At 41.4% G+C, this 23978-nt stretch overlaps 1 protein-coding gene across 3 annotated transcripts in view; it reads left to right on the top strand.

Annotated features, from left to right (window-relative positions):
* Positions 1-23978, top strand: part of LOC117531694 (apoptosis-stimulating of p53 protein 1-like) — a 196264-nt gene that overhangs the window by 125307 nt on the left and 46979 nt on the right. For all 3 annotated transcript variants that reach the window (XM_034194801.1, XM_034194800.1, XM_034194799.1), the window contains 5 exons: positions 6965-7171; positions 7667-7820; positions 7928-7965; positions 8131-8480; positions 22855-22992. In XM_034194801.1, coding sequence (XP_034050692.1) covers positions 6965-7171; positions 7667-7820; positions 7928-7965; positions 8131-8480; positions 22855-22992 — 887 coding nt within the window. The remainder of the gene's footprint in view (positions 1-6964; positions 7172-7666; positions 7821-7927; positions 7966-8130; positions 8481-22854; positions 22993-23978) is intronic.

The following is a 23978-nucleotide window of genomic DNA, read 5'->3' as shown; positions in this document are numbered from 1 at the left end:
ATGAAATTGTCCTGTAGTTTGAAAAACATGTTTATTACCAGATTTGAACATTGATATCACTTTGGCTATTTTCTTTTTCTGGAAATTTCCCAGTCATTAGTGACCAATTACAAATATAAGATAAGGGTTTAATGATACAATCAGTGATCTTCCTTATCAAACACATGTCAAAATTATAACTGTCAGTTGATTTTTTTTTACATTTTAATTTATGAACTATGTCAATTATTTCTTTTTCATAAGTTTCTTGAATAAACATTGAATTCAAAATTATATTGACTGCATTGTTATCGTCCCCCAGAAAACATCTGATATAAGTTTTTCCTTAATGATTATGTCATTAGTTGTATGAAAATAAGGGCCCTGTCCCACTGGCGTTTAGGAGGATTTGTGTATGGATTGCGCACAAAATTGGCCCATATTCACCAAACATCCGCAATATCCGTGTAACATGCCCGTATGAGTCGGCCGTCATCCAAACACGTCCGTGATCATCCGCAGAGGCACGCATGTCTGCAGCCAGGATTTTTGAGCTGTTCAAAATTCTGGATGCGGATAATATTCGCCTTACATACTCCATATATACTCAATTCATACACAATACATACTCACTCTGCCGTTAACCGCTGATATCCGCAACTGACGGGGATTTGCTGCTTGACGGCGGACTGGGACAGTGTGTAAAACGGATATATATTGTGCCTATCATGTCCACATCACAAACTAAAATATGTTGTAGCGAATGCATACAATTTGGCCACGACTAAAGCTTTGTTATTACATCTGCTTTGCAGCTGATTTGTGGACAATCTGTGAATGCATAACAAACACGTCACGTAAACCCAAAGTACTATATGTGTCAGAAAGCGACATACCTGCCAGTCAGTGTAAATCCACAACGACGTAGCTGCTGCAATCCAGGACTTTTATTTAACACCAACAAAAGGAAGAGTTGCTGTTTATCCACAACTCACTCAAAAAAACAAAAACAAACAAACAAAAAAAAAACCGTCTCACATCCCGAGCGGCTTCCCCCCTCCCGCTCCCCAAACACATGAACAGTTAACCCTCGCAATTGTTGGTGTGAATAGTGATGCCGACGGCCCGAGTGTGCTTCTTTTATGACCGCAATGCAGATGCCGTGCACGCGCAACATGTGCGCGATGCATTCATAATACAGCCGTAATACTGCCGTGATTAACTCCGTAATTCATACTGGGACATTTATCATTTTTGGCCATTTGTGTTGCGGACGACAACGAACGCCCGCAATTTGTATACTCAATTCATGCGCAATTAATCCTCTCCCCAGTGGGACAGGGCCCTAAGATGGATAATCTTTAACAACTTTTTTCTTCCAAGTGCATTTAATATTGTTCTTATTTTTCCAATAATTCACTGTAATAGTGTTTCTTGCAAGATCTCAGAATACTAGTTAATTTATTTTTATATTTGTTATATTTACTTTCAGCATCCTTAGTTCTAAATTTTAAAAATTGCTTATGTAATAGATTTTTCTTTTTACACACATTCTTTAGCCCCTTTGTTATCCAAGGTTTGTCAACATACCTTTTGTTACCCACATTAGCCACAAGTGGGCAGTGTCTGTCGCATAATTTGGAAATAATATAAATAAATAATTCATATGATTTGTCGATATCCTCAACATAAATGTCATACCAGTTTTGATGCAATAAATGTCTTCAAAGATTCTCAATAGTAACATCAGGTATTTTCCTTACTAAATTGCAAGTGTCATTAAAATCCTTTTTATCAACAGATAATTCAAAGACAGCAGAAACAGGTAAATGATCACTGACATCCGTTATAACTAACCCACCAGTTAAGTTCCCTTCAGTAACATTTGTTAATATGTTATCAACAAGTGTCGCTGTTTTTGTAGTTATCCTGCTTGGATGTGTAATTGTTGAATATAGTGTTGTGTGGGCCGCTGAAGAGGAGGTACTGCTGGCCCACCACCACCAGAGGGCGCCCTGCCTGGAGTGCGGGCTCCAGGCACCAGAGGGCGCTGCCGCATCATGGGAGTAATCTGGGTGACAGCTGTCACCCATCACCAAACACAGCTGTTTCCACTCAGCACCGAGGTATATCAGGAGGACGGCGTCTCCACCTCAGTGCCGAGATATCACCTAAGACCAAGGTAGTATTCTCTGCAGGTATACTTTGCATTATTAATTAAGACTGTCAAAACCGTTTTTCAGGACTGGTGACTACTAAGAACCTTATTCCTTGGATAAGTACTCACCTTCCTGCTGAACTTTGTCAAGAGGTGGAGGCGGCTTCTCCCCTCTCTGTAACTGGGTGCGTTCATCCACTCCTGTGTGTTGTTGCTCTCTCCTGCCAGCAGTACCGGATCCGACGAGCGGAGGCAGTGGCCACCTGGGAAGTCGGGACTTGGCGGTTCCAGTATTTCCAGGGTTCGGTGGCAGAGGAGATCTGGGTGGTTCCGGTTCGACTGAGACGGACGTCTCCTACCTTCGAGCCTGCCCACACGACACCAGCGGATTCGACCCTAAATTGTGTTTGTTGTATTACTCTTGCTTGTTCAGTAGTAAATCTTGTTATTTACTTTCTCCATTGTCCGTTCATTGCGCCCCCTGTTGTGGGTCCGTGTTCCAACACTTTCACAACATATAGTCCCAAACAAAACACAGAGTTAATGAATTCTCTTATTTGTGATTGACTATATGGATTTAAAAAAATCTATATTGAAATCTCCACAAACAAATAAAAGCGTGTTTCTTTTGATGGTGTTATACATTTCTATAAATTTGTCCTATTAATTAAACTATTAATGTTGGAATCAGGAACTCTATAAATATAACTTATAATTATATTTTTAGGTTTTTAACATTTAATCTCTGCTGTGATACATTCCATAATATTTTCTATATAAAAGGAGATATTTTTAATAGTTTCACATTGTTGAACTGTTTTAACATAAAGTGCAATGCCCCCGCCCTATTTACTGTTTGTAGAAAAAAAAAATCATATCCCTCAAACTGGACATCATCCTCTTGGTCATTTTTTTTAACTGTCTCAGAAATTGCAATAGCTGAAAAATGTTTATTGGAATTTTTTAAACAGTCCTGAATTTTTGGAATGTTCATAGGCAGATGCCGATTATTAAAATTTGTAATTGAAAAATCCCATTTATCATAGAGTAATCCTTAAATTGTTCCTCCGTGAAGTATTTGCAATGATGAAAAATATTGTTTAGGAAAAAGTAATCTGGGTTAATATTATATTCATTGTCATGAGTTTGATGGTCAGTGTAGTCCAAAGTCTCCTGTGCAGAGGTAAATGGAATAAAATCAATTAACTTCATATAACAGTTATAATTCACAGGCAGAAAAATGCAGCTGAATGAAGTCTAATTGCGCGATATAAGCCTGAAGAGTGATTACTCAGAATTTATCCCATGACGATAAAAATAAGAAAAAAACAAGTCATTTGAGAACATTTTCCACCTGAGGAAACGGTCACTTAAAGTTTTCCATGTCACAAAGCTCTCTTACCATTGTGAACTGGATAATAATGACCAGTTTAGACTTGTTGTCTTTCCTTGGAAGTGGATGACAATCTGCAATGTGATGTGGATGTCATTCAAGGAAAATAACTGGATGATCTGCTGCTCCAGGGAGTGGATTTCTCCCGGCATGGCTTCCTCAACACTTGTGCCGCGAGCCCCAGCTGCGGCCCTCGTGTATGACTGATGTTTGGTATTCAGTCCTGTTACAATAACATCTTCCATCCTGGTATACTGTTCCACTTCATCCTCTCATTTTTCTAGAAGTCTGATTTTGAGGTCTTTCTCCTGCATAATTTTTCTAAGTTCACAAGCCTCCTTCAATAAAACAAGTAATTCAGTCTGTTGTCTAACCCTCCTGAGTCGATTGACGTGCCACCACATAAAAGTCACATGACCTAATTAAGCGGATGTAGCACACAATCTGCTCCATTCTAAGTGTCTGTTTGAATGTGTGTTGAATGTGTGGAATTCAACCTCCACACCACTTTTTAAATGTTGTTAAAAGGCCAAGTATAACTTGAATTATGATTAATAATTTAGGTGATTTTTTTTTGGGGGGGGGGGGGTGTAATATTTTCATATTCGTTGCGCGTTTTGCAGACACCCGCAGCAAAAACGACTCATTTCCTCATTCAGCTGGAGGAGTAAGAGGGCTGGAATGAAATATGAATCCCTCAACTGCAGCAGGAGAGAGGGGTGTTACCACTGGTGGAAAACTCAGGAGCTAACCAATCACAATCACCAACTCCACATGGGTTTGAAGACAACAAACAGACCACACGTGCCTGTCCTCTGTGTGTGTGTGTTTGTGTGTGTGCGTTTTGCAAACAGGACTTTTCTTCCGAGTCTCTCTGTCTGTGACAGCAAACAAGTAAAAAAAAAAAACATGCAAATTTTATTTTATGACTGGAGTAAAATATATTATCTAATAAACAATGATCCCCAATCCACATAATTTGCTTGCTGATAGAAGAAAAGTGTGGTTTCATGAAGAGTGAAAAACAGACAGCAGTTAGTTTTGAAACTTGTGATATTTGCTGTGCTCTGACTGTGTTTTACTGTGTGTGGTGGAGTGTTTTATAGTTTTATTTATTTATTGCGTCAAAATAATCAGGCATCTGGAACAGCGCATCAAGTCTTTTTTGTTGTTGTTGTTGAACTGCATGAAGACGATTGAATCACGGAGCGTGTCATCAGAGTCTGAACCAGAGCGTGATCAGTCTGATGATGAATTGGACTTTATTGTTCTGGTCTGGATGAACCAGAGCAGGTGGATCCACCGATCTGTGCGTACAGATCTGCCCAGTGGATCAGACTGCGCGCTTCTCTTTCCATCTTCTCAAGGACTCACTGCTGCAGAACTCTGCTCCAGCACTTACTCCTGGAACATAAAGCAGGCTCCAGGTGCAGAGAACACAGGAGTTCAGGTAGAGACCCCCCAAAGTCCAAAACACGTTTTTTTTTTGGCCACTAACACAGTGGGGACAGTCTGTACCAACACCAATAAAAACACTACAAAAACAAGGAATTAGGGTAAAATACATGGACATTGAGGTGGAATATCTGTACAAATTCTTGGAGCTTCTGATGAGCATTGGACAGGAATTGTTTTCCTGAGTGGCACAAATATAATTTGTGTGGCATCTTATTGCATCTTATTGCATGTAAATAGCCACAAAAAACGCCTGAAGCACTTCTTACATTTATTGTGAATTGTTGTATATAACTTTGTTTATGCTACATTTTTACATACATTTTTGAAATTTACAATTTATATTTGCGTTCTTAGTTATAAAAATGGTTCATTAAACATAATTTTCAGATTTGAATTTTAGGTTTTGTGGTGAATTTAGGGTCACTGTTTTAATGCAGTATGTCAAAATGAAAGAAAAACTGTAAAGTCACACAGGTGAGGTGAAGGTTAAACCAAAAGTAGTCAAAAACACCCCAAAATAGCCAACACTCCAGAGGGTTAACCACACCGCTGAGTTCCTCCAACATAAAGTTCAATGATGGTCTTGTCTCCTCCAGATCTTCTCCACTTATTGCCTTTTTTGTTGGCATGATGAACAACAGACGCTGCTACAGTGTAAAGAATCATGGCGGGCTAGCTAGCTTAGCAAGTCAGCAATGAAAACAGTACAAATTACAGCTCACGTTTGACAACTGTGCTGATAGCTGTGATGTAGCTGGTTACTGCTGGATCCCAGGCCTACCCTGATGGTATCTGGGTGACACTCATGTCTTCCTTCCCGAGCCTTCTGCGGTTCCACAGCACTACTTCCCAGCTGCTAGTAATGCACATAAAGTTGATTCACATAAAAAAACAAAAGTGAGCATCCTTTCACTTCAGTAGGGAGAAGTGCGGTAGCAACAGATGATTTGGTAGGGGAAACTGAGAGCGCAATTATTGCCTTAAAACCAGACCAGCACGCAGGTGGACCTACCGCCAAAAAAAGAGTCCACGCAAGACCAGGATGCAGGACTTAGTGATTAACGCTGGTGCCTCACAGCCAGAAAGTTGTGGGATCACTTCCTCCACTTTTTGTGTCGAGTCCTTATTTAGGGTCTGTTCCTTATTTAGGGTCACCTCCTTATTTAGGGCCTGCCCCTTATTTAGGGTCTGCTCCTTATTTAGGGTCTGCTCCGTATTTAGGGTCTGTTCCTAATTTGGGGAGCCGCTCCTGTATTTAGGAACAAGTGTTGTTCTATACTTGTACAAAGACAGTAAAGTGTTGTGACAATTGTCATTTCTTCAGTTTCTTGTACAGTTTTTTGATATGATTATCTTCACCCTACAACAGAAGACACAACTGAAAAATCATTCCTTATTTGTGAAACTTATATTTAAGTAGACTTCATCCAGATTCTCCATTGCTCTCCACCTGTTATGAGTTAAATATATATTCTTTAATGCCATATGTTTATGTTTCCTCCTAAAGTTACAGCTTTATTAAGAATAGTACAATTCTTGTCTCATAAAACGTTGATTTAGATGTTGAAATGTGAGATTTATTTTGTATGTCTAATACCGCCTTCACACCGGGCGCAACAAGACGAAAAAGTTCAGATTTTTCAATTTGGGGAGGAGAGCGACGCGACATATCAGGCCGCAAACGTGCCAATTGCTCAAAATCGCTTCATTCGCGTCACACTGCATGGCTTTGCACCACAACGCGTCCTTCCATAGGGATTAAATGGCAACCTGTCGCCCCTGTCGCTCGTGTCACGCCCGGGGTGAACGCGGCTTAACTGTGGGATGAAGTCTGTATCGTAGATGATGAGCTTTGGCTCATCATAATTTTAGAAGCCTGACTCAGAAGCAGACAGTATTGGGGATATCATGTTACGTATAATGATGAAACAAATGTGCACGAATGACAACCAAGCATTTTCCCTCTCTTTCCCTAGTCTACGGAAAACCGATCCTCCCTTCTTCCTCCGCCTCTCCATCTCCTGTACCTTTCCCTCAGGGGGGAGCAGCAAGAGGAGGGGATGCTCCAGATAAAGAAATACTGGGAGCAGGAAAAGGCGATGGCTGCGATGGACAGATTCTCCCTCCACCGAGTGTGGACAGCATTCCTCGTCCTCTCAGCCCCACTAAGCTCACCCCTGTTGGTAGGTACCAGAGGTTAAACCCAACCCGCCACGCCGCAGCACTCACTATTTCCATACAAGTCGGGTTGAAAATCAAATTCCTTGATCTTGGTTTTTGCCCAGTCACTTACATATTGATCATTGGTCCTTTCTGTGTGGAGTTTGCATGTTCTCCCCAGGAATGCAAAGAGTTCATTCATAATTCTTTTTTCTGACATTTTACAGAATAAACAAACTATTAACTCCAAAACAGATGGCAGCATTAAGAAGAAATAATGAACAAAAAAATAAGAAATGGAGAAACAAAGCAATGAGTAAACTAAGTGTTAGCAACAGTTTGTAAGTTAACTGATTAGCTCACTCATTCCCACTACTATAATTTTTTAAAGTCAAAATTTGGTCCAAAATAAAAAAGTCACAAACTGTATCCAGAAAGCAGCAGTTAATAGTTAAAATGTGCAAATTGGTAGTTGTAAACTTTATAAATTAAAATTGAAAGTGTTTTTATTTCCGCAGCAGCCCACTCTCAGCTACGTTACCAGAGTGACACTGACCTCGAGGTTCTGCGCCGACGCCTCAGCAATGCTCCACGACCTCTGAAGAAACGGAGCTCCATCACTGAACCTGAGGGCCCACAGGGGCCCAACATCCAGAAACTACTGTACCAGAGGTCTGTGCTCCACCACAAACACAAGCCAATGTTTATATGACTAATTTGGTTTTATAGCTTATGTTTAGCACAGTTAGTCTAAAGCTAATTTATGTTGTGGTCAACAGGTTCAATACGCTGGCTGGAGGCATTGAAGGAGGCTCAGGTAAGAGACCTAGAACATCCAGAATCAGACTCAGGAAGTCTGTAAACCGTGTTTAACAGGAAATTTGAGGTGATGCAAAGCAGGCAAGGAAGCGGGATGGCACAGAATTGCTAGTGCTATCTTGTTAAGTAATGTCTTAAGTCGACAGTTTACTTTTTGCTCCAGGTAATACTTTCTACCAGCCTGATTGTCTTTTGGGTGACATGGACAGTATCCACTCGGCCAATGGGAACATAGAAACAGCTGACAAGTTTGTCAAGAAGGCAGCCGTGGAAAGTGAAGAACAGAATCTGAATTCTAGTTCCCACCAGTTGTCCCCACCATCTGTTGCCATAGAAACACCCAATGAGACATCGGCAACCAAAGAAACTAGCAATAATATGCATCCATCACCACATCCCAGTCCATCCCCTGCACCTGAAAGACCAGAGGATCAGAACAGTAACACCCACCAAGGTTCCAGTCCTGCCCACAATTCCCATTCTCCTTCACCGCCTACCACATCCCTGCCTAAGGTAAGCCGACCTCACACAATATTAGGGTTCATTAATTATTTTTTTTGTCATTATACAAGGCATCATAAAACTTTTTCCCTGCACCATTGTTAAAAAAACTCATATAAAGATTTTGTCTGAGAAAGTTTTTCAAAGAATTACATAGTCAGTGACTATGAACAAGCAAACTAAAAACTCTAAGATAAAGAATACTTTCTTGTTTGCCACCAGTTTTTTTTTTCTTTCTTTGTAAATTTCAACAAAAAAGATGGTCATGAATTTCAAAGCAGTCCAACAAGAGTCTGTTTGAGTTTTAGTATTTTTCAGTTTACATTAAAACCTATTAAATGTGATGATTAGCTATTTAAATCAATTCACAGTTTTTCAAATTGATGCTGGCTTTCAATTTTATATATATTTGTGCAGTGCCTGTGGGAAGTTTGTATTCCTATAGAAAAGTGGGAGCTTCAGTAGGTTTTTGATGGCTGGTTGTATGAGGCTGTGTTTGAAGGTGGGATGTACAAAGAGGTGGACTTACTCTGACAGAGTTTTAACAGACAAGGTGTACGTTTGTTAAGACATGGTTGACATTGTGATTAACTACACACTGCTCAAAGTTATTATCATTAATTATATAACTGCTGAGTGGATTCTTGTCATTTGATTGGTGCTTTGTATGTCACATGACATGGATTAATTCATCCCATTTGTGTTGCATTGCATTCAGAGTGCAGCTTGGTTCCATTTAGAGTGCAAATTTGGTTCCATACGTTTGGTACCATTGCACTCTCATGTGCACGCGCACATGTGATCACGCATACACACGTGCGCACGTCCTCGTGCACACACTTGTGCACACATGCTCGTGTGCGCGCATGTGCACGCATACTCGTGCGCGCGCACTTCGCAAACACACATGCTCGCGCACAAGTATGTGCGCCCCCACACGTGTGTGAACGCACACACAAAACCAATCCACTGTGCTGCCTGGAGGTTGTTAGCAGGAAGAGAGAACAAAAGCTGGACTCATTTCTGACGTGATTTATTTATTTATTTTATTATATTATTATTATTCATTTATTTATTTTTTGCTGCACTGAGGATGTATACAGTCTTATTTTTGTTGTTCACGCACGCACAAGCGCCGACCAGGTTGCGTGTGTGTGTGCGCGCGCGCGCAGAAGACACGACTCTCCTGAGACATAATTTGAGCTAACTGACACTGCTAATTCTTGTAAGATACAGACAGACACACACACACACACACACACACACAAAACAAATCCACTGTGCTGCCTGTGAGCAGGAAGAGAAAGAAAACCTGGACTCATTTCTAACATGACTTTTTTTTTTTTTGCTGCACTGAGGAGGTACAGCTGGACTGAGCCAGTTGCGAAACTGCGCCCACGGGACAGCGACATGATGCTTTGATTGAGTTAACTGACGCTGCTACAAACACACACACACACACACACAAGATCCACTCCCCTGTCAGCCGCCTGGATGCATGAAGAGCTGCTAACATGAAACGCTAATGTGATTTTTGGCTGAACTGAGGAACTACACAAAGTCTTTTTTTTTAATTTTTATTAATGGAAGTCCAAAGTCAGTGCACAGCATCACTGGACTACACGTTACAGTGGAATACCAAAATGTAAATCCCTTTTCTGTTGTTTATAAATGAATAAAATATCAAATGACAATGATCTATTTTAGCTGTTATATAAAACAAATAATGAATGTTTTTATATTCTTTCAATGGTACAAATATTTAATTCAGTGAAAGCTGGAACAAACTGCTGGAACAAACTGGAACAAACTGCTGGAACAAACTGGTTTCACTGAATTAAATATTCGTACCATTGAACTCATAAACATTCATTATTTGTATACTATCTAACTTGGTAGGAGTTGGCGATAGAGTAAAGGTGCCCTGACACTTCCATAACTTTGATCCACACACTTGCATGCACCCGTCTCAGACTCTTTGTAAACTGTGCGCGGCTTCCTGCAAGTGTGCAAAGAAAATTTTGAAATGTTCAAAATCTCCATCACACATTAGTTATGTGAACTTCACGTGACCATTGCACAAACAATTAAAAAACACTGCGTGAGTGCGAGTGATTGTGTCAGCGCACCACACCAAAATGCAGCTCCTCTGAACGGTTATAACAAGATGTTAAATATATAATAAACATACTTTTACAGCTCCTCATAAGAAGGAATGAACATTCAGCTGTTTTACAAAGCCATGACAATATGAACATTACAAATAATTTCCTTTTTAGACGGTTCCAAATACGTTCTTCACCTCATGCAGCGCAGGAGAGAGAGAATATAAAGCGGCAGATGAAATGGTCATCTGTGATTCTGGAAGCGATTACAGGCATTTTCAAAAGACAAACTCTGAGAGAAAATTATTAATCTGCTATGAAATAATTATTTTATATACGCAGCGTCCAGTGGCACAAAGCGCAGCATTCAGCTGGGAACACAGCGGGTGGCAGCGTCACGACGATGTGCATGCAAGTGTCAGGGTACCTTCAGGTAACATTCCTTCATGTGTTTTGTAAGGATAACCTCAAACTAATTTCACGCTTTCTCAAATTCATATGAAGCACAATATTACTTACTGAATAAGTGTTGAAGCTTGAAGAAGAATAGTGCAAGGACACAGAAATTATGTGTGTGTGTGTGTGTGTGTGTGTGTGTGTGTGTGTGTGTGTGTGTGTGTGTGTGTGTGTTGGGGTGGGGGACGGCATAGATGAGGTTGGGGGTACAAAACACAGTGACGTGTCGATTTCCACAACCAGGAATCAAACACAGAGCTCAGTAGTACACAGCAGCTAACGTCTGAAAACACTGATCAAAAACAAGAAATCACCAGCATCCAAAAGCTGCTGATATCAAGTATGGTCTTGTTTTGATTGAGGCATTGGATCTGTACCTAAAGAAGAGACCTAATTTGACTTTCAGCGTGGAGACGAGGTTTTCAGTGTGTGGTGTTTTGGAAGACAGATTCTGGTCAATGATGGTACCTAAGTACCTGTACGAGGTGACTATTTCAATTTCAACCCCCTTGAATGGTTGAGATCTTAGGAAGATTAGATGATCGTTCTTTGCCATTTAACAACTACATTCATTTATATTTTCCTGCATTTAACACTAGTTTGAGTTAAGTGGGTCTGAACAACATCAAAGGCAGACTGCAGGTGTTCCTGAGTTTTAGTTACTGAGGAGGAGGAACAATAGCTGACTGTATCATCTGCATAGAAATGGTAAGCATCATTCGATAAATTGTCACAAAGATTTACATATCTCGAAAACAACAGTGGCCACAGAATGGAACCTTGGGGCACGCCCTTTGACACAGGGGGGAAGACTCGGCACACAGACACTTTGAGATCTAGCTTATAAGTAATTGGAAAGCCAGCCTGTAGCGTGCTCAGATAAGCCAATATTATAAGTCTTTCTGTCAAGGTGACGTGGTCTACTGTGTCAAAGGCTTTTGACAAATCAATAACAAGTGCTGCACAATCTTTCCTGCAGTCCTGTGCCTTAATAAAGTCATTCACAACCTTAATAGCAGCTGTTATTTTATTATAATTCCGTTTGTATCTATAAATTCTTGGAGTTGTTCACTGACAAACTTTTCAAGGATTTTGGCTACAATACATCATTTACGAGGTCTATTAGAAAAGTATCCGACCTTATTATTTTTTCAAAAACCATATGGATTTGAATCACGTGTGATTACATCAGACATGCTTGAACCCTCGTGGGCATGCGAGAGTTTTTTCACGCCTGTCGGTTACGTCATTCGCCTGTGGGCAGGCTTTGAGTGAGGAGTCGTCCACCCGCTCGTCGATTTTTTTCATTGTTTAGGAATGGCTCAGAGACTGTTGCTTTGTTTGATAAAATTTTTTTCAAAACTGTAAGGCACAACTGAGTGGACACCATTCAATAAATTCAGCTGGTTTTCGGTAAAAATTTTAACAGCTGATGAGAGATTTTGGTCTGGTAGTGTCGCTTTAAGGACGGTCCACGGCGCCTGACGGCGATCTGCACTTCAAGGCGGCAGCGTCTCGCCGTTTCAAGTTGAAAACTTCCACATTTCAGGCTCTGTTGACGCAGTTAGTCGTCAGAGAACAGAGAACTTTCGGAAGAAGTCGGCATGAGGAGTTTATTCGGACATTCCATTGTTAACGGTCATTTTGTAATGAAAGAACGTGCGGGCAGAGTCGCATGTTGGGCTGGACCCGACCGCGGGGGGTCGCGGCAGGAAAAACACCTCCGTTGGAAATCTTAACGGGCAAGTTGGAACATGCCCAAGCTGTTAAACAATTTCTCAGTTACTCACTTGTTGAAAGCCATTAAAAGCCGCCTGAATTCTACAAATGGTTTTCAACACGGAGGTGTTTTTCCTGTTGCGGCGCACACAGATTTGCCGAGTCGTCACGGAAACGACTCGGCGAATTTGCCCGTACGTCTTTCATTAAAAAAATGTCCTTAAACAGTGGAATGTCCGCATAAATTCCTCATGCCGGCCTCTTCTGAATCTTCTCTGTTCTCTCACGATGTCCTGGGTGAATTAAGCCTTAAATTAGGATGTTTTAAGCTCGAAACAGGCCGACGACAGCGCCTGGAAGCGCTGCAGGACGTCCCGCTCCGTGGGAAGTCCTTACACCGACAGAAACACCCCATAATCTCTCATCAGCCGTTAAACTTTTCACAGAAAACCATCTTAATTTCTCGAATAGTGTCCACTCGGATATTCCTCACAGGTCCAGAAAAAATTTTGATAAAGCAACGCGCGCCGTCTCGAGCAGCGTGTGAAACAAAGGAATTCAGCCGAGAGGGCGGGACCACATCTCACTCAAGGCCTGCCCACAGGGAAATGACGTCACCGACACGCGTGAAAAAACTCACGCATGCGCACAAGGGTTCAAGCATGATTGGTGTAATCGCATGTCATTCAAATCCATATAGTTAAAAAAAAAATAAAAGGGTCGGTTTATTATCTAAGAGACCTCGTATATACTGGCCGATAATTATTAAGAATTGAGGGGGCCCCTCCTTTCAGTAGAGGGAGAACATAGGCAGATTTCCAGATGATGGGAATGACAGTATGGGAAAGTGTATTTTATTTTATTTTATTTGAGCAAGTTAAAAACATTTATCTATTGCGCACATTCATCTTTTAGAGTCCGTACATTACTCAAAGGGAGTAGGATGAAGTAAAACTTATATTTTCTACCCCCTTTCACATGTTTTATTTTCAGCTGTGCTTTGGTTTTTCGGTTGTCCATGGGCAACCCGCGCCCACGCATGCATGCACGTTTCCCTGTATTCAATATGACTTAATAATATAACAATTTTATCCACTTACATGCAGACATGGGCAACCCGTGTCCATGCGTGCATGCACGTTTCCCTGTATTCAACATGACATAATAATATAAGTTTTTTTATCCACACACATGCACCCATGGGCAACCTGTGTCCACATGTGCATGCATGTTTCCCATACATTCGATATGACCCGATAATAGTTTAGATCCACAAACATGCACACCTGTATATATACTGAAAATTATGTTATTCAGTTTCATATTTTTTTAATATTTTAAGTTTTAAATTTCTTTTGAATTGATGTAATGTAGTACACACTTTGATGTCCTCAGTTAGGTTATTCCATAAATCCACCCCATGTCTCGTAAAGCACATTTGTTTCATTGTTGTACGAGCACACTGTTTTTTTTTATTATATTTCCTTCTTAAATTGTAACCTCCCTCTCTTTCACTAAACAATTTTTGGAGGTTATCTGGTAGTAGGTTTTGTTTCACTTTGAAAATTATTTGTAGAGTTTTAAATTGTGCAAGATCTCTAAATTTTAAGATTTTGGATTGTAAAAACAGTGTACTCGTATGATCTCTGAAGCCTGCATTATGGATGATTCTTATTGCCCTTTTCTGTAGCTTAAAAAGTGTGTCTACATTACTTTTATATGTATTACCCCATACCTCAATGCCATAGCTAATATATGGTAGTATTAATGTGCAATAAATAATATATAAGAAATCCTGATTTAAGAAATGCTTGGCTTTCCCCATTATGGAAATACTTCTGGCCATTTTGGATTGTATGCTAGCAATGTGGGGTTTCCAGCACATCTTGTGATCGATTATTATTCCTAAAAAATCTATATTGGTTAACCCTTTCAGTAGGAACCATGCCAATTTTAAGATTTACTTTTGTTTTCATTTCTCGGTTTCCAAAGAGCATTAGTTTTGTCTTTGAAATATTAAGTGACAATTTATTACCATCAAACCAATTTTTTAATTTAATAATTTCTATTTGCATTTCGATCACAAGTTGTTCCAGGTTTTCCCCAGAACATACTATCGTTGTGTCATCAGCAAAGAGGATAGATTTCAGTTTTTCAGAGATGAGTTGCAAGTCATTAATGTAAATTAAAAAAAGTTTAGGTCCTAAAACGGACCCTTGTGGAACTCCACAATGTATCTGTTTGAACAAAGATTTATATTCTCCTATTTGTACATATTGTTGCCTGTTGTTTAAATAAGATTGGAGCCAATTTAGTGCAGTACCTCTTATGCCAATTTTTTCCAATTTACGTAATAATATGTTGTGGTTAATAGTATCAAACGCCTTTTTTAAGTCAATGAAGATCGCCATTGTATGTTTCTTTTTATCAATATTATTTGTTATTTCTTCCACTAAATCAATTAAAGCTAAAGTTGATTTATTTTTTCTGAAGCCATACTGGTTATCGTTTAATATCTTGAACTTTTCAATGTATTGATCTAACCGTACTGTATATAGTTTTTCTAAAATTTTTGAGAATTGAGTAAGTGTGAGTAAGTGTAATTAAAAAAAGACACGGCAAAGATTGAAACTTTTCAGAAATTTTTCAGCTTTTGTTGTTTTGTCACTTTCCGATCCACCCATAAATTTTATGTAATCATTTTCTTAAATAAGAAACCTTTTTTTTTTTGCATGTTTTTAAAAAAAAGTTTAAAACTTTAAAAAGACATTTACCATTCATATTCCTGTCTGTGCTGTTTTGGAGGATTCTTTTGCAGTATGTAATGTCTTCATTTACAGATCTGATACAAACTTTGGAACAAGTTTCATGTAATTCACATGAATTTTTCATTAAAAACTTTCCATAAAGTTTCACAGTTACTTCAAATGCCTCTTTAAGTTGGGTAATTTTTAAAGTACAAAGTGGACAGTTGAGCCATCATTGATTCTATATTGGAGTCTGTGATGCACAGTGGAGATAATTTTGTTCATTTGAAAATTTTAAACTGACAAAAGTACCATTATGTTTATGTTACACTTGTCCTAAAAGAGACTCAGCTTGTTGTCTTCAATCAATCAATCAATTTTATTTATATAGCGCCAAATCACAACAAACAGTTGCCCCAGGGTGCTTTATATTGTAAGGCAAGGCCATACAATAATTACATAAAAACCCCAATGGTCAAAACGACCCCCGTGAGCAAGCACTTGGCGACAGTGGGAAGGAAAAACTCCCTTTTAACAGGAAGAAACCTCCAGCAGAACCAGGCTCAGGGAGGGGCAGTCTTCTGCTGGGACTGGTTGGGGCTGAGGGAGAGAACCAGGAAAAAGACATGCTGTGGAGGGGAGCAGAGATCAATCACTAATGATTAAATGCAGAGTGGTGCATACAGAGCAAAAAGAGAAAGAAACAGTGCATCATGGGAACCCCCCAGCAGTCTAAGTCTATAGCAGCATAATTAAGGGATGGTTCAGGGTCACCTGATCCAGCCCTAACTATAAGCTTTAGCAAAAAGGAAACTTTTAAGCCTAATCTTAAAAGTAGAGAGGGTATCTGTCTCCCTGATCTGAATTGGGATTTAAATGTAAATGTTATTAAGAAATGATCAGACAGAAGGGAGTTTTCAGGGAATACTGTTAAGTCTTCAATTTCCATACCATAAGTCAGAACAAGATCTAAGATATGATTAAAGTGGTGGGTGGACTCATTTACATTTTGAGCAAAGCCAATTGAGTCTAATAATAGATTAAATGCAGTGTTAAGGCTGTCATTCTCAGCATCTGTGTGGATGTTAAAATCGCCCACTATAATTATCTTATCTGAGCTAAGCACTAAGTTAGACAAAAGGTCTGAAAATTCACAGAGAAACTCACAGTAACGACCAGGTGGATAATAGATAATAACAAATAAAACTGGTTTTTGGGACTTCCAATTTGGATGGACAAGACTAACAGTCAAGCTTTCAAATGAATTAAAGCTCTGTCTGGGTTTTTGATTAATTAATAAGCTGGAATGGAAGATTGCTGCTAATCCTCCACCTCGGCCCGTGCTACGAGCGTTCTGACATTTAGTGTGACTCGGGGGTGTTGACTCATTTAAACTAACATATTCATCCTGCTGTAACCAGGTTTCTGTAAGGCAGAATAAATCAATATGTTGATCAATTATTATATCATTTATTAACAGGGACTTAGAAGAGAGAGACCTAATGTTTAATAGACCACATTTAACTGTTTTAGTCTGTGGTGCAGTTGAAGGTGCTATATTAGTTTTTCTTTTTGAATTTTATGCTTAAATAGATTTTTGGTGGTTATTGGTGGTCTGGGAGCAGGCACCGTCTCTACAGGGATGGGGTAATGAGGGGATGGCAGGGGGAGAGAAGCTGCAGAGAGGTGTGTAAGACTGCAACTCTGCTTCCTGGTCCCAACCCTGGATAGTCACGGTTTGGAGGATTTAAGAAAATTGGCCAGATTTCTAGAAATGAGAGCTGCTCCATCCAAAGTAGGATGGATGCCGTCTCTCCTAACAAGACCAGGTTTTCCCCAGAAGCTTTGCCAATTATCTATGAAGCCCACCTCATTTTTTGGACACCACTCAGACAGCCAGCAATTCAAGGAGAACATGCGGCTAAACATGTCACTCCCAGTCTGATTGGGGAGGGGCCCAGAGAAAACTACAGAGACATTGTTTTTGCAAAGTTACACACCGATTCAATGTTAATTTTAGTGTCCTCCGATTGGCGTAACCGGGTGTCATTACTGCCGACGTGAATTACAATCTTACCAAATTTACGCTTAGCCTTAGCCAGCAGTTTCAAATTTCCTTCAATGTCGCCTGCTCTGGCTCCCGGAAGACAATTGACTATGGTTGCTGGTGTCACTAACTTCACATTTCTCAAAACAGAGTCGCCAATAACCAGAGTTTGATCCTCGGCGGGTGTGTCGTCGAGTGGGGAAAAATGGTTAGAAATGTGAACGGGTTGGCGGTGTACACTGGGTTTCTGTTTAGAACTACGCTTCCTCCTCACAGTCACCCAGTCGGCCTGCTTTCCCGGCTGCTCGGGATCTGCCAGAGGGAAACTAACGGCGGCTAAGCTACCTTGGTCCGCACTGACTACAGGGGCCTGGCTAGCTGTAGAATTTTCCACGGTGCGGAGCTGAGTCTCCAATTCGCCCAGCCTGGCCTCCAAAGCTACAAATAAGCTACACTTATTACAAGTACCATTACTGCTAAAGGAGGCCGAGGAATAACTAAACATTTCACACCCAGAGCAGAAAAGTGCAGGAGAGACAGGAGAAGCCGCCATGCTAAATTGGCTAAGAGCTAGTAGCTGCGCTAAGCTAGCGGATTCCTAAAAACACACAAAGTGAATAATGTGTAAATAATTTAGAGGTGATTCAGCAGAGGGAGTGCTTTAGTTAAGGCACGTGAAGATTACACTGTGAAACAAATCGTTATCTAGGTAACTTGATCAATCTAACTGCGCAGATTAAACAGCTAACAGATACAGCAAAACACCGCTGTGCTTCGGAACAGGAAGTGATACAATACCGCAGTGAGAGCCAACAACCAAGAAGACGATCGCTTTGTCCTGTTGTCTTAAAGCAGGTTTATTCGGCTGACACCAGGCATAGGCAGTGGCATCTGCATTCCTCCTTCATTCCCATTCATTTCTATATATTACCTTTTTCCGTTACCTATTACCTCTATATGTGGCTCCTTGGTCAATATTTTTTAAGCAAACTGGCCGCCATATTACCACTCCGATGTCCCGCTCCTGAACTCTCTTTTCTGTTGATCTTTAATGAGGCGCACGCAACTTTATTCATTGTAATTTAGTTAAAAAATACCTTCATGTGCGGCTATAAACTGTGCAGATCGCCAGTTCAAAGTCTGTGGATGAACATTTCACCTGTGAATTTGATTGAAATGGAACGTAATGAACAATAATTTGAAGAGTTCTATCCCTTAATCCAGCATATAGGCAAAGATAATAATAATAATAATAATAATAATAATAATAATAAGTGGCTTATTAACTCGACATGTGTAGCCACATGTTGTTTTGTGTTGGATGAACTATTTTAAGACATTTATTAGGTTTTGGAGCTTTTGGTGTTGTTTCTACGAGCTTTATAACTTATATTAGGCTGAAGCTCACAGAGCTTTGTGGAATACATGTTGTCACTGCAGAGAAAACTAACTGTCCTGTAACTAGTTAAGTGGTGTTTTATTCTTTTAGTGCAACTATTTAAAAAAAAAAAATCCACTATTTCTGTATTATCCATCAGACTTTTTTTATCCATCCACTTTTGTTCATGATATGGTACCAATACACACACACACACACACACATATATATATATATATATATATATATATATATATATATATATATGTATATATATATATATATATATATATATAATCCAAAGACCAAAAATAAGTAAATGAGAGAATAAGCTCAGTTATTACTTGAAATTGTTGACATTCTAATAAGCTGTCTGCATAAGTTAGTGTAAGATGGAGTGGTAAGATGGCCGCCAGTTTGCTTCAGCGGATTGTACGGAATGTGTGGACCAATGAGCGATCCAGTAATATATACAGATCAGTGATGCATTCCCCATCCTCTGCTTACATCACGTCCTTTTATACTCTTGCTCTTGCCTTCCACACCTTTCCTCATTACCACATAGCGCCCCCTTGTGGTGCCAAAGCGCTATTGCTTTTACTACATTTAAAGTACATTTAAAGTAATTTAACATTAGCAGCTCATTCAATATAAAATGTTTTGTGGGGGGGTTCCAAATCATTTACGTTTTGCTACACTTAACATTATTCCTGTTCTAATACTTGTGCAATAAAGTTGATAAATTCTTTTTCAGTATTTGTTTTGTTTCATCAGTATGTTATTGTTCATCCATCCATCCATCCATTTTCTTCCGCTTCATCCGGAGTTGGGTCGTGGGGGCAGCAGCTCAAGCAAAGCTGCCCAGACCTCCTGATCCACACACACCTCCCCCAGCTCCTCCAGGGGAACCCCGAGGCGTTCCCAGGCCAGCTGCGAGACGTAGTCCCTCCAGTGTGTCCTGGGTCTTCCCCGGGGCCCCTCCCGATGGGACATGCCTGGAACACCTCTCCAGCGAGGCATCCAGGGGGCATCCAATCCGAAAAAGATGCCCGAGCCACCTCAGCTGGCTCCTTTTGACGTGGAGGAGCAGTGGCTCGACTCCGAGCTCCTCCCGAGTGACTGAGCTCCTCACCCTATCTCTAAGGGAGCGCCCAGCCACCCTGCGGAGGAAACTTATCTCATCCGCTTATACTCGCGATCTTGTTCTTTCGGTCATGAGCCAAATCTCATGACCATAGGTGAGGATCGGAACGTAGATTGATCGGTAAATCGAGACCTTTGCCCCCCTGCTCAGCTCTCTCTTCACCACGATGGTCCGATACAGCGACCGCATCACTGCAGACGCTGCACCGATCCATCTGTCGATCTCACGCTCCATCCATCCCTCTCTTGTGAACAAGACCCCGAGATACTTAAACTTCTCCACTTGAGGCAAGGACACTCCACCGACCCAAAGAGGGCAAAGCACCTTTTTCCGGTCGAGAACCATGGCCTTGGATTTGGAGGTGCTGATTTTCATCCCGGCCACTTCACACTCGGCTGCAAACTGCTCCAGTGCACGCTGAAGGTCCTGATTTGACGAAGCCAACAGAACCACAATGTCCGCAAACAGCAGAGACAAAATTCTCTGGTTCCCAAACTGGACCCCCTCTATACCTGGATAGTCCTTAGCAAAGGACCCCAGACCCCGTACTCCCGGAGCACCCCCCACAGGGTGCCTCGAGGGACACAGTCGAACGCCTTCTCCAGATCCACAAAGCACATGTGGACTGGTTGGGCAAACTCCCATGAACCCTTGAGCACCCGATGGAGGGTATAGAGCTGGTCCAGTGTGCCACGACCAGGACGAAAACCACACTGCTCCTCCTGAATCCGAGGTTTGACTGTCAGTTGAATTCTCCTCTCCAGTACTCTGGAATAGACCTTACTGGGGAGGCTGAGGAGTGTGATCCCCCTATAGTTGGAACTGTTATATGGCTGGGGGGGCCTGGCTGCCTTTTTGTTTCTGTCCTTTGTTTCTCCTTCCAGGTGGCTTGCATGTGGGACTGAGTGGCTGTGTTGCTGAGGTTATCAGGACCTCACCCTGATCACCTGCGGCTCGTCAGGACTCACAGCTGAGGTGCATCTATATGGATTGGAACATGGTGGCATTTAAGACTGGAGTATGCAGTGTGTATTTGCCAGAGACTCGACCTTGTGACCAGACGGGTGAGATCGTCGTCTCGGGAGCCATCTCATCATCAGTGGATGCAGAGAACGTCCAGGTTTGATGCACGGTCTGTGAAAGAGGAGGGGGTGAGGTCTCACGCTCATCAGCACACTTCCTGAGGTACGTTAGATTTTGTGACTAACATTTATACAGTCAGTAAATGTGGTGTCCCTCACACCTTTTTATATTGAGCTGTATGTTAGTCATGTATCGGCTTCCACTGCAGTGGAGTTTTGTGAACTGGATGTTCCATGCCTGCAGGTTGGGAAGCTGATTAGTAATCAAGCCAGGAAGTGTTTGCTGTTTGTACACCTTTAAGTGTTCTCTCTGTGTGTAGAGTGTGGACTCACATAATGGTTCCTTCTTTCACAGACTCGGTTTGTTGCGGCCACCTGGGGGGTGTCGGCGGGGTCCTTGGGTCCGAACAGCTTCTGGCTCCGGACCGTTAGCGCTGCTGGGAGCGCACCACGCCAGACCGCACTTTGTTCTTTATGTATCACTGTTATGTATTAAATTCAGTTAGCCTTTGTACCGTGCTCTGCTTATTTCATACTGGGTCTTTCAAACGCTGGTCGGTTCTCCGAGCTGCGTCCGACACATAACAGTAGTCTCTGGCCAAACATCACGGACCCAGCGGTAGCAGAGACGGTAACGCGCCGGGAAGGCGGCAGCAGACGTTCAGAAGTTATCCGGATCAGTTGCGGGTGCTCTCCGCCCGGATGGTGCGCGTTTGAGACCCATTACTGAATACTGATTCGTGCTCTCTTGCAGCCGTGTTCCTGTGTTTGTGCCTTATCCGTGGGTCGTGGTGGAGTGTGACTGGCGACGGCTTCGCGTCGCACTTCGACCGGATAAGAGGTTTGAACGGGAGCTGCAGGAGTGTGTCTGTAATGGGTGAACGCGCACGGCGGAGCTCTGTGGCACAGGTCGCGGTGCTTCCTGTGTTACAGTCGTAGCCCCGTTTCCCCGGGTAATGATAGCTACTGCGTCTGTTGTGTCAGCTCCGGTGTTATTTAGTTGAATCACATTTTTGGTTGTGTGTTGCTCACAGCTGCGCACCGAAAAGCAGCTTGTTTGTTTTCTCTGTCACCAAAGGGGTTTTTTTATTTTTAGCACTCTGGCTCCCTCTGTTGGTGACTGAGTCACATTACCGTCAAGCTCTTAAGTTGGAACAGGTGTGTTCCATTTGTTTGAGCTTGACGGTATAAATCACTTGTTTATTTTGTGTGGGTGTTTTTTGAGTTGGTTTTTGTGTGGGATTTTTTTTGTTTTTCACTATTTAGTGTCTGGGGTCGTGACCCTGCAGTTCTGCCAAAAAACAAGCAACTGTATGTTAGTCTGTTAGTCTTTCTTTTTATTTCTTTCAGTTTCACCTCCCAGGATTTGATGGGACGGTCCCCTGGGGGGTCATGGGGGGGTAATTGGGTTGTTTTTTTTTTGTTGTTGTTGTTTTGTTTTTTGTTGTGCCCTCTTCTCCTCTGACTCCAGCCGGGTGAGCCGTAGAGTCGGCGTTGCTGGAGTGGTGCAGGTTGGTTATGCTGGGCGTTTCCCGGATAACCTCTGCACCTGGGGAGGGGGGGGGGGGGTGTTTTCTTTTTGTTCCCTCTCTTCTCCTCTGACTCCATATTTGTTTTCCCTTAAAATTGATGTTGTAGATATGGTTTAAAAAACAAAATCCTTCCTTAGTGGTGTTGTCCGCTCGTGTCTCTGGCTGTACTGCTGTAGGCTAAACAAACCAACCTGAAGAAGCCGTCGTCAGAGCGCACCGGTCACGGCCTGCGAGTCAAGTTTAACCCTCTGGCTCTCCTGCTAGATGCATCGCTGGAGGGAGAGTTTGATCTGGTGCAGAGAATTATCTACGAGGTAAAGCACAAGATTATTGAGCTGCTGTGATTACAATCCCATACTAGACAGGAAATGATTTTGAATGTTGGGTCACTCACTCACTCATCTTCAACTGCTTAATACAATTAAGGGTCGTGGGGGGGTGGAGCCTATCCCAGTAGTCACAGGGCTGAGGCAGGTTCACCCTGGACAGGACCCCAGTCTGTCACAGAGTCACATACAGACAAATAGACACGTTCACACCTACAGACAATTTAACGTTGAAGCTGCATGTCTTTGGATGTGGGAGGAAGCCGGTGTCACCGACCAAATGGTTTCCCCCCAAAATCGGTCCACCTACCTTCACCGCGCATTCATCATTAGCCTACGTTCAGAGATTATCTCCTCGTTTCTGCTTCAAACTGCCTCCAGTCATCAACTATCTCAGCCACAGATATCTGAAGCTTTTGTACAACAATCATTTCTACATAAATTCAGCATTATTTCATCATAAAAGACAGCGGACCAATCAGAGCACAGCAGCATCAAGATCCACGGCCCCCGAACCTATATGGTTTTATACCATTAAAACATTCTTGGCAAGCCTTATTTAAACTAATTTTGGGTGGTTTTAGATGCATTGAACGCAAGAATAATAAACAAAAGAAATTCAATTTATGTTGTAATATATGTAAGATCAAAGTTCTTTTTTGCATGTTTCTGTCAAAGTCTAAGTTAATAAATTAAATAACATTGAAAATGTTAAAAACACATTCATATTTATTGGACATTAGCATTTACTCGTCTTCAAAAATGACACACAGTAGTTTTTAATCCAATGAAGCAGCCAGTTTTTCTATCGTCCTGACAAGTTTTGTTTATTTTTTCAACAGTTTCACTGGGATTGCATTACTTTTTCTTTTTAAGCAATATACACTCAACAAAAATATAAACGCAACACTTTTGGTTTTGCTCCCATTTTGTATGAGATGAACTCAAAGATCTAAAACTTTTTCCACATACAC

Source organism: Thalassophryne amazonica, chromosome 19 (assembly GCF_902500255.1).
Source record: "Thalassophryne amazonica chromosome 19, fThaAma1.1, whole genome shotgun sequence".
Taxonomy (NCBI): domain Eukaryota; kingdom Metazoa; phylum Chordata; class Actinopteri; order Batrachoidiformes; family Batrachoididae; genus Thalassophryne; species Thalassophryne amazonica.
The sequence above is the reverse complement of the archived record's forward strand: the minus strand, read 5'-3'. Positions and strand labels throughout refer to the sequence as shown.